Raw genomic sequence first — 12,054 nt, 5'->3', positions numbered from 1 at the left:
GGTCATGAACCGGGGGGGGGGGGGGGGGGGGGGGCGACCAGGCTAGCGTCTAACTCCCCACTGCCGATATCAACCCTAGGGATTGTGGTCTCAGACTACCCCTGGAGCCGGTGATCCCTAGGGCCTACCGCTGGAGCACTCTCAGGTGGCAGCCGCGTCAGCAACTGTTTGGTAGTCTCCTCCCAAAACAGTGAGGCTGTGTCCGTGTTCACCCATTAAGCGGAACTGATGCCTTACCTTCTCCCCGTGCTACAGCCACAGCCTGGCAACGTCTGCCGGACCTGCTAGTTTTATCCGACACAGACGCCCGCCGAAAAAGGACTGCACATGTGGGTAAGAGTTGTCGCGACCTGGCGGGAAGTTGTTGGAGCACCTCTTTCTAAGGTACATATAAGACGCTGTTTAGAAAGATCACTCAGAAAAAAATATTAAGACTACAAAAATAAAATAAAGAAAGCTTATGGCTGATAAAGACCAGTAGCCCTTAGACCACGGTCCGGCTCCTGCCGCACCAAACAAAACGGATTTGCCTGAGCCAGGAGGTGGGGATATATGGACAGGCCCGCTGCATGCTGGGAGGCCAAAAAGCTGAGTGTTTGGTGCAGATCCGCTGTCACTCCACCATATCCCAATGTATCCTGTGGACCCTGCAGGAGAAACTATCAATTATTTTTACCTCAATGATCATCCCTGTTATTTCACTGATCAGCCTGCGGGCCCGTAACAGCCTGGCGACAGGGCTCCAAGGGTAGAGCTATGCACAGTGTCCCGGCACTCACAAAAAAAAAAAAAAAAAAAAAAAAAAAAACACACACAAACACACACACACACACTGTATGGTTCTATTCCATTGATGGAGGGAAACCATTTGGTTCTCCCACATCAACAGCAAAAGTATTTATGATCGGGCATAGACCTTTGATGATTTTGAATTATTGATGGTCGATAGCCAACCCTACCAATTAGAAATGGGAGTGTTCCATAGGTGCTGGGCTTTTCAGGAGAAGACTTGGTGTCGAATTATGAGTCGCAAGATATGTTGAGGTCAGACACAGTTGAGAGATGGTCTTATTTGCCGTACATGCATCCAGTTTGTGTTTGTACAGAGTCGCAGTAGCAATCGGAGATGCATGCAAACAGAAGAGTACTGGAAATCCCATATTATGGGAGCGTCCTGGCCAGTGCAAGCGGCTGCGTTCACAGATGCACAGCTGCTGGCATAGGAGGCCGTGGTCAGGAGAATAATCTGCAACTGCCTTAGGGCTGGTGCAGGTTTCTATGGTTCTACCGCCTCATAGTGGCGTATGAGGATGCACCAATCATTATTACAGCTTGCACCGGTGCTACAGGTGGGCGCCTCAGTCGGATGAACAGATGTACACAAGGGGAATTTATTGCTCCATTTGCATAAACTCACGGGCGACCACCAATAGGCGTTACTGCATGCACTTTTTTGTGCGACTCCTAATCAGCCCGTCTGACAGGGGGACCCCAAGCTGCAGGGTAACTGCCTACGACAGAATGCCCCCCGCTGGTTGTGGTTTTGTTTTCAGAGGAACATTCTGCTCTTTGTGTCCTGCAACTAGGACTACCTGACATTTATTTTTAATATGTTGACAGCATGGTGGCACAGTGGTTAGCCATGCTGTCACATGGGGCTGGTGTTACGAGTTCAGTTCCCAACCAGAGTCCTTTTAGCATGGAGGACGTACTGTATATCCTTCGTGTTTGCATGGGTTTTCTCCCATGTGTCATCATCATACTGGTAAGTCAACTGGCTTCCGAGACAGAGGAACCCTAGTCTGTGTGCTTCTGTGTTAGGGTCCTCTGACTGTAAGCTCCAAACAGGCAGGAACATAACAAATCATTTCTGCACAGCGCTGTATAATATGGTGGTGCTATATAAACAATGATAAAACTTTAAATTTTTAGAATGAAGATACCAGATCACTACTTTTCATGGCAATATAGGATGTAGTTTCATGGCAATTAAGTAGGAAACTGTAGCCAGGACAGCACAGACAATAAGCCAATAAATAAATGCCCTGATCCAAAAAGTTCTGAAAAATGTTTTTGGGACAAAACAGCTTAGGCCTCGTAGTCAGTGGTGAAATTCTGACATACAATGGAACACATGTTCATCAGATAATAAACCTGAATTCTATGCTTTATATCTTCTTGTAAAGTGCTGTCATTTCTGCTTTAACCCCACCCTCAAAATGAACAAATACTTTGAAATACTTCTGCAGACCCTTTCTGGAGGCACAGACAGGTGCGAGGATGTGGTGCAGCCAGGTGGGCGGTACGGGGGAGTTGTGCAGCCAGGTGGGAGAAGTGGGGACGTGGCGGGAGATGGCAGCATAATCATTTCATGATGACCATATCATGCCCCCCCCCCCCATACAAAGCCAGGAGAGCTTCCCAAGATTGGGGAGTCTCGTGGACATTATGCATTGTCGGACTGGGACGAAATGCAGTGGAAAGTGCCCAGGCTTAAGGGGTGTGGCAAGGCCCCTTTGTAAAGGAGGGGACATGTTAGGACACCCCACTTTGTTTGGCAGGAGGGCTATTCTTTGTGTTTCCATAGAAACAAAAACAACCCAAGTTTAGTCATGATCCTGCTCCATTACGTTACGGACCCCTAGAGAAGTGGGTGGGCTCTCCGGCTGTAGGCCTCACTGGGAATTCCCTTATACAGGTGTGGGCCAGTCTATACCTGACATTTTCAGGAGAGTAGGCAAGTATGGATGTTCACTATGTTGTGTTACAAATTGTTACCCAGAACCTGAATCTTACTTACTGAGATGATACACTGATATTTACTACTTTGTCCACAACAGATACGGCGCCAGGACAAGCGACGTTTGAAGAAAATCTTGGTAGGGCTAAAATAAAAAAAAGAATAAGTCTTGTTAAAGTTTAACCGAGAGAGACACAAACAGGTTTCAGTAATTCACAGAATTAACTACAGTTTCATTTAAGTAAAAAAAGAGAGCAGGCGGCGGCTTGGTGAAAGGGGAATATGTACAGACAGCAAATTGCCACTTTCTTAATAATCAACTTATTTATTTATTTATTTATTTATTAACAGTTTCTTATATAGCGCAGCATATTCCGTTGCGCTTTACAATTATAACAACAGTAATAGAACAAAACTGGGTAAAAACAGACAGACAGAGGTAGGAAGGCCCTGCTCGCAAGCTTACAATCTATAGGGAAATAGGCATAGATACACAAGGATAGATGCTACCTATTGCATAATGGTCCACCAGATTGCTAGGTTCTTAATGGGTTGTATGATGATACCCCACAAAGTTATCCAAGTGTCAGGAGGGTGTGAGACTAAAGAAAGACAAGATATGTGATGTTATGAATATTCTACAGAGGATGTAATTAGATAGGGAAGCACTGAAGGTTATGTCGGTGGGTCTGGAATTTGATAGGCTTGTCTGAAGATGTGAGTTTTCAGGGAACATTTAAAGGTTTGGAGACTAGAGGAGAGTCTTACTGTGCGTGGGAGGGCATTCCACAGAGTGGGTGAAGCCCGGATAAAGTCCTGTAATTTTGAGTGTGAACAAGTAATGCGTGTGGATGAGAGACGTAGATCTTGTGCAGAGCGGAGAGGTCTGGTAGGGAGATATTTTGAGATGAGTGTAGAGATGTATGTTGGTGCAGTTTGGTTAATAGCCTTGTATGTGAGTAAAAGTATTTTATATTTAATACGGTAGAATACCGGTAACCAATGGAGGGACTGACAGAGCGGATCTGCAGACGATGAACGTCTGGCAAGGAAGATTAGTTTCGCAGCTGCATTCAAAATGGATTGTAGTGGTGAGAGCCTATGTTTGGGAAGACCGGTCAGGAGACTATTACAATAATCAATGCGGGAGATAATGAGAGCATGGATTAGAGTTTTTGCTGTGTCTTGTGTAAGATAATGGCGTATTTTGGATATGTTTCTTAGATGTATGTAACATGATCTTGAGACAGATTGAATGTGGGTAACAAAGGACAGTTCAGAGTCAAGAATGACACCTAGGCAGCGAGCTTGTGGGGTAGGGGTGATTGCAGAGTTCTCAACAGTGATAGAGATATCAGGTTGGAAACTACTATTGGCCGGTGGAAATATAATTCTGTTTTGGAAATATTAAGTTTGAGGTGGCGAGATGTCATCCAAGATGAAATGGCAGAAAGGCATGCAGTGACACGGCCCAATACAGATGGTGACAAATCAGGGGAGGATAGGTAGGATTTGAGTATCATCCGCATACAGATGGTACTGAAATCCGAAAGAGTTGATTCGTTTGCCAAAAGATGTGGTATAGATAGAGAAAAGCAGAGGACCTCGGACTGAGCCTTTTCTATTTAAGTATTTACCTGGAAGAGGCGCAGTACATTTATGAAATGTTTTGTACAATTTCATGAAATTTTGTAAAATTACAGCTCATTGGCATGTGTTTGGACGAGTACAAAGTTAAATCACACCTGCAGGAAAGGGTCTGCAAAGCCACCGTTTACAAACCAGACACCCTATATTTCCCAGTTCTTTATATGCAGAAAACCCACACTGACGGATTTGTTAACCTTTCACAAAAAACCACAAGTGGTTGTGACAGTAGAGATTGCCTAGTGCCCAGATCACTCATCCACCACAGAGAACCCTGATGTTATCCCTGTGGAGCCCTATGGAACCCGAAGACATAAAATAAAGCATAAAAAAAAAAAAACCACCCACAACCCTCCCTCGTCTTCACTAGTGGTTCATGGTGCTTAGCATTGGCACCAAAGTGGTTGGGGATGATATCCTGGCAGACGGGGTGCCTGCTGTTCGTATACTGACAGCGGCGACCCTTCTGCCGGAATCCCGGCAGCGAGTCCCCTCACATGATCGCAGCGGGTTCTATTTCGGCTCGGTTGGTGGCGTGGACCAGACAACCGAGTAGGAATACCCGGGGGGAGGTCGGGTTGCCGGCCGCCCCGCATTTTACCGGAAGTTGGGATTCTGCCGGGATCCTGACTGCCTGTAATACAACTACATCCCAGCACCAAGGGACACCACTGGCCTGCGGATACCAGGGAATAAATACACTGGCCCAGCAGACACTGTAGAAGAAAACAGCTCCTTATTGACCGGCCATCAATTAAGTAGGCAACTAATTCCTCTGTCAGAGTCATCCAGAGATGCCGTCAGTGGGCGTCTGTGTGCAAGATGGCAGCTGAGCCATTAGCATATTTTCGCTAGTGCCTTGCACGTGAACTCGCAGCTGCACATGGCACTGCGTTTACCTCTGAATCATGCCCTCTGACCCAGTTTATTCATCTATCATTTGACTGATAAGAGTACTGGATTGAATTGGGCCAATAAGTCTGGTATTATAGTAATGTTTGTAATGACACTATTATCCATTGTTTATTGTATGTATGCTCTGGTAATCTGCTTTGGCCATTGTTGCAGACTTTCTGGCTGACCCCACCAGGAGGGGGTCGCCAGGTCGGCCAATCGGTGGGCAATGCAGGAGGCGTGGCTTGACACAGGGGGTTATGTACAGTGGGGGACGTGGCTATGATGACGCAATTCTCAATGAATCACATCAGCCGCCAATGCTCCCCCTCACTCGGTATGTAGGTGGCTATAGGAGATTTGCCCACTCTATTCATGAAGCAGTAAAAAGTGCGGAGAAGTGAGCCAGTGGTGAAGTTGCCCATGGCAGCCAATCAGCATTGACATAACATTTATCATTTGCATACTCTACAATTGTACAGAACAACCGATTAGTTGCCATTGGCAACTTCTCCGCAGGCTCACTTCTCCCCTCTTCACTGCTTCATGAATAGACCCCTAAGCTTAAGGCATTAAAGAGAATCCATTAAAGAGCTTCAGAGAGGTTTCTAATGGGGGATGACCGAGTTGGCATCACCATGGTAATATCCCTGGTATCCGATCTCTAGGTCGATATGGTTTCAAAGTCGACGTGGGTTTTTCACAATTATTTGAGCTTTCATACTATACGATCTGTGGACTACAATTGGGAACAGTAACCTGTGCATTGTGCAGTGGTAGCAGAGTGAGGCACCTTGCCCTAAGCATGGCGAGCCATGCGAGGGGACACGGCACACTAATTGGGGTTCCCGGTCACTTTACAAAGAACGCACACAAAAAAAAAATCCTCATGCCAACCCATTTTAGGTGTCGACTTAGTTACCATCTACCAATAGTGGTCAACCTAGACACTGTTGACCAAAGTCCACCCTATGAACCACACCCATATCCCTATATACAGGGAGTAAGCCCAAGGGGAGACAGGAAAATGAGCACATCTGCTGTTTCTTAATAGATAAATATTTCCATCAAGTTGATATTCCTTTTCGGTCTCATTGAAGGAAGCTTATATGATAATGGAAATCAAACGTCAGTGGAAAATAACTGCATTAGATAACAGACAGACTGTACAAAGCTGAGCTTTTAGTGCTTGTTAAAGTCTAAGGGGTAAATTTACTACGGTGGGAGGTTTTTCTTTTTTAGAACTGGTGATGTTGCTCATAGCAACCAATCAGATTCTACTTAACATTCATCTAGCTGCTTCTAGAAGATAATGGTTACAGTAGACTGATTGGTTGTCATGGGCAACATCACCAGTTAAAAAATAAATAAAAAATTGCCATCCCCATGGAATTGCTCCTGTGATTTATTTGCAGTAGTGCTGAGTGCAGTTGCTGTAGCTTTGATAAATGCCCCAAAAGATTAAGACGTACTGTATTGTTGTACTTGAGCATATGCAGTGTAGATCACCCCTTTTCCTTCATTTTCAAATATGATTTGATAATATCCAGAGGTTGCGTCTTCAGAAGTCGTGAATTCCAATTCCACAACCCCATTTTTCGGCTCTGGATTCCCCACCTGGGCTATACACGCACCCGACGGTTCCTGCAGGGGATATAAAAGTCATAGATGAGATTTCCACCGGATATACAGGCTACATTACTCAGTCACAACATGCAGTCCAGGCCCCGTTTCCATTCAGTCACAACATACTCATTTTTATAAGAGCTAACCCCAAGCTTCATTTATTTATTGATAGACCAAAGTTTATATTGTTTGTTTTAGAGCGCCTGACTCTTGTTTTCGAATACATAGGGATGAATGTATCAAGCCTTGGGGTCCTATTTATCCCAATCCGCAAATTAGATGCTTATGGGATGTGATAAATTTGGCCAAATTTGCATTGTGATATCTAAATACATTGCAAGGCTGTATATCAACATATAGTGGGCCTGATTCTGGTTTATAAGTAAAGCAAAAACAGCAAGTAACTTGGGGCCTAATTCAGACCTGATCGCAGCAGCAAATTTGTTAGCTAATGGACAAAAGCATGTTGCACTGCAGGTGGGGAAGATGTAACATGTGCAGAGAGTTAGATTTGGGTGGGTTATATTGTTTCTGTGCAGGGTAAATACTAGCTGCTTAATTTTTACACTGCAATTTAGATTTCAGTTTGGACACCCCCCACCCAAATCTAACTCTCTCTGCACATATTACATCTGCCCCCCCATCCCCCCGCAGTGCACATGGTTTTGCCCATCAGCTCCCAAATTTGCTGCTACCACTGCAGCTATTATGGTGGCCGATGGCAAGTTCATGGATGCTGCTACAGAACGAAATATTGCTCTGTATCATTACATTGGTCGTTCAGCCAGCCACGATCCAGGTCGCTGTGATCTGTGCCCCGCCTCCGTCCTCATTGCCCGTTTAACCTACCATAACCCAATTAAGATATTCTGTGGACAGGCGTATGTGATGAAAATCAGTGTACAGCCATTACAGCTAAAAGTTTATACTCCCCCCCCCCCCCCCCCCCCCCCAAATCCTTTATACTGCTGTATAATACCCAATGCTGGGTACACATTAGGATGATGGGATCGGCTGTCCGGACGATCTGACGATTAGCAAGTGCAGACACACTTACCAATCGTTGGCCCAATGCGTCATACCCGATGTCACAACTCGACGTGCAATTACCCAGTTGTGAGGTAACTGGCAGCCTCTGCATCAAGAGAACAGGTGGACAGCTGACCGGCCGTACACAGTATGATGCGTTGATATATCTGCAGATATCGCCCATTAGCTGTGCTGCACTGCCGTTGCAATAAGTCAGAACGACATCGTTCAGACATATCACTGTTACACACCTGTCAACACGCCCACAATATGTCGGCTGTTCAACTAAACAGCCAATATATCAGCCAGCGTGTACCCAGTTTTAGAAACCATGGGGCAGATGTATTAAGCCTGGGGAAGTGATAAAGTGGACGGAGATAAAGTACCAGCCAAACAACTATCATTTTTCAAACCCAGCCTGTAACATGGCAGCTAGGAGCTGGTTGGCTGGTTCTTTATCTATGTCCACTTTACCTGCATCCAAGGTTTAGTAAATTGATCAGAGATTCATGTTAGGAGTTCACTACCGTATCCAGTGTTAGAAGATGTCTAACCTTTATGGTTGTTGCAGTATACGTGGCCTGTCCCGAGTACTCTATATGCAGGAATGTTTTTCATCAGGTAGTAACAGCCACAGTTATGGTAATATAATGAATGGCTGTTTGACCACTGTCCACTCCGCTGGGTTCCTATCCTTATGAGTAGATGCTGCTTACTATATGCCTGTATAGAATGCACTCAGTGCAGAGCCACCTTAAATGTGAAGGGTTCTGGCTGTGTGCCTGTCACTGGCCAGCAGCATGTGCCGTCACCTTGCATCTGCTACCTAGCCCTGTCAGCTCTGTGTAGGCCGTGCCCCTCTCCTCCTGGCTGCTCGCTGGCCTCTATCTGCTGGATCTCTCTAAGCCGGCTGTCAGCGGAGGAGTACCTCGTCTGACTGCCGTCTGATGACCACAGCTCCTCAGTGACACCCTCCCAGCCTCCTGCCGCCGCTGATAATACAACCCTTTCGCATACGTACTGTGGTGGATAGCCAGGAACTGTGGGGCAGATTCAGCATAGAACGCCGGAGTGCGCAAATCACTATTTTGCATTTTTTTGCACTGCTGCACATGCATGCGCGAGGACTTAGACTGCGATCGCAATATAAGTCCCGATGGGGGGCAGGGATGGGGTGTCCACACCGCGTGACATCACATGCAGCTGCTGCGACCTGACCCAATGGTGGCCCGGCGACTGTCTACGCAGCTGAGCTGCAGGGGCAACCCTTCAGATGCGTGCACGTGGCTGTTAGTGATGCGCTCACATTTCAGTGGGTGAGGGAACATGGCATGTTGGGCGACCTTGCCATGTGCTGGTCGACCCCCACATGCTAGAGAGGAGAATTGCAGCTTTGCGATTTCTCGCAAAACTACAATTCATGCTGAATTGGCCCCAGAGTCTGCGAACAATAAACGTCACCAGCACAACTCTTTATACCCTGCCATTACTGAGCGCGAGGACGTCACTTTCCCGCCAAGGGTATGGCATGGCATACTTTGGCTTACCATACATAGCCAAATGCCGCTTTGTTGCCGTGGTTTGGATCAAAGTAAATGGCGCACGTGCAGTACATACACACTATATGGTTATCTGTCCAGTCTTTCTGGTTGGAATGAAAATCTGGTAATGTATGGGAGCAAAATGACAATTGACCATTTGCTCCCAAACCCCAGAAAATAGAGGAAAAAAAAAGGAAAAAGGTCATTCAGATGATTTGGTTAAATCCGTATGTCAGTTTTCCAGATTTTGGGGACATATGGTCAATTATTTGCTCCCATACATTACCAGATTTTCTCTCCAACAAGCCAGATAACTGTATAGTGTGTATCCAGCTTAAGTAAATTAACAATCCTGTGTTGGGTTTCCTATAGTATAAATCACATGTTGTAGATGTTGAATGCTAATAACACTGTTTATTAGCTTTAATCCGTTTATTTTTATAATATCCCAAGGAGGGTGTGGTTCGTATCACAATGGATGGCCATTCCTCTGAAGTAGGGATGGCAATCAACCATCGATGATTCATAGTCAATGAATTACGGCCAATGTTGAATAGTTTTCCCATCGATCGGGGAGAACAAGATGTTTTACCTCCATCGACGGCACAGCATAACTTAATTTATTTTTTCCTCCAAGGTGCCGTGAGACAGATCATAGCCCTGCCCCCACGTTCTGATTGGCCCATGGGTGAAACAGTCGATGGTCATCCATTGCATAGTAGGCCGCCATCGATGGCGGTTTACAATATTGCCATCACTACATTGAAGACGTACACTATCTACTGCTTGCCTCTTAACCACCTTCTATCCTCCCTGAACATCCAATTGTTTAATTACCAAGCCCACCAGTAGCAAGTTCATGTGTTATCCACTCACTGCTGCTCAGCTTTCCCACCACAGGACACACAAGTTTGTGGTCCGGACTATTAAACAGGGCCCTCAAATCCCTACTGAAACGATGACAGCTTGGACTGGAGCTATTGATAAACCCCCACTACTTCTAACAGGCAAATTAGCGATGACAGACTTTCTTGAAGATATCATCGTTGAGTGAGGATAAAACGCAGATATATAATTTCTGCACCAAGCACAGTTGTTTTAACAGCAAAGCTATATAGTACATTTAACATAGTAATCCCAGAAAGATCTTACCAGAAAGCGCACATTTGTCACCTGCAAAATAAAAATGCAACATTATTTACACAGTAAACAAATATGGACCCAATAGAGAGCCAAAGACAGCAATCATTTCCATTTTTATCTCTTATTTTCCACCCACCAAACCTTTGACTGGTTGAAATTGGGCACATCAACTAATTATTATTCATTATTTTCATTACCCATGGATGCAACAAAGAAAAAAATAAAAACAAAACTGCTCCGTGGATAAAACTGAATTCAAATGATGTAACAGAGCCCATGTTATATTAAAGTGCATCGAAACTACAGGCTTCAAGCAAATACGTGACAATTAACTGATGCTCAACGGCCAATGTCATGTTAGGAGGTGCAGTTACTCAACAGTTTAAGAGGGCTGTTGGTCAAATAGGGCTAAGCAGAATATATTTTTGGTGGGCTATTTGGCGCAAAAACAGCCAGGGCTGCCGAGACTTCACTTTTGCAAAGGTGCAGCCAGAGCTGGCCCTAACCAATATGATGCCCTAGGCAAGATTTTGGCTGGTGCCCCCTAGCACCACCACTGGTTCCGCCTCTGACCTTGCACCTCTTTCCCAGCACCATCACCCCTCACCCATAGCAGTCCTTATTTTGGTGTTTGGACCCCCTATATTTTAAACAAGAACAGTTTGCACATTTAGCGCACTGCCCAAAAAGAGGTGTGATTTTGCTGGCAAGGGGCATGGCCATACAATAGTAACACCAATTCCAATTACGCCACAGAGTACTGCAACTTCATTCACATTTGGTCATGCGATAGTGTCCATAATTCATATTATATTCCACAGTAGTATCACTTTACCTTATAAACGTTACTACTCACAGTATATCCCCTTATTCACATTACATCACACCCTATTGCTCTTTATTCACATTAGACGACACAGTGGTGCCCTTTCTATATGCAACGCCACATAGTAGAGCACCTTATACACATAATGTCACACAGTAATGGCCCTTACACATGAGACACATTATTAATGTCCTTAAACATAAAGCGCCTTACACATTATGACAACCTTTATTAATGCCCTTTTACACATAATGTTCCTTACACATAAGCTGCACATTATTAATGCCCTTATACACATGACACATAGTGCCCGATACACATTTGCTGCACATTAGTGCCCCTATACACGTGACACACACAGTAGTACCCTTTTACACATATGCCGCACATTATTAATGCCCTTATATATGACATAGTGCCCCTTACACATATGTTGCACATTATTAATGCATTTTTACATGACACAATGCTCCTTACACATATTCTGAACACTACTGCACAACCAACCCACTCGCATGCACACAGCAATCACACTGCCACTAACACTGTGACCTCTGCTTGGATACAGATGTGTCCTCATAAATCTTGCCTCAATGCTAACATCGGGC

The 12,054-nt window shown here is 45.1% G+C and overlaps 1 protein-coding gene across 1 annotated transcript in view; it reads right to left on the bottom strand.

The window, feature by feature from the left end:
* Nucleotides 1–12,054, bottom strand: part of LOC135056794 (ovostatin-like) — a 191,872-nt gene that overhangs the window by 119,290 nt on the left and 60,528 nt on the right. Inside the window, exons 6-8 of the mRNA XM_063962388.1 lie at nt 10,630–10,650; nt 6,754–6,925; nt 2,801–2,885 (exon numbers count right to left, since the gene is read on the bottom strand). Coding sequence (XP_063818458.1) covers nt 2,801–2,885; nt 6,754–6,925; nt 10,630–10,650 — 278 coding nt within the window. The remainder of the gene's footprint in view (nt 1–2,800; nt 2,886–6,753; nt 6,926–10,629; nt 10,651–12,054) is intronic.

Source organism: Pseudophryne corroboree, chromosome 3 (genome assembly GCF_028390025.1).
Source record: "Pseudophryne corroboree isolate aPseCor3 chromosome 3, aPseCor3.hap2, whole genome shotgun sequence".
Classification (NCBI taxonomy): Eukaryota; Metazoa; Chordata; class Amphibia; order Anura; family Myobatrachidae; genus Pseudophryne; species Pseudophryne corroboree.
The sequence above is the reverse complement of the archived record's forward strand: the minus strand, read 5'-3'. Positions and strand labels throughout refer to the sequence as shown.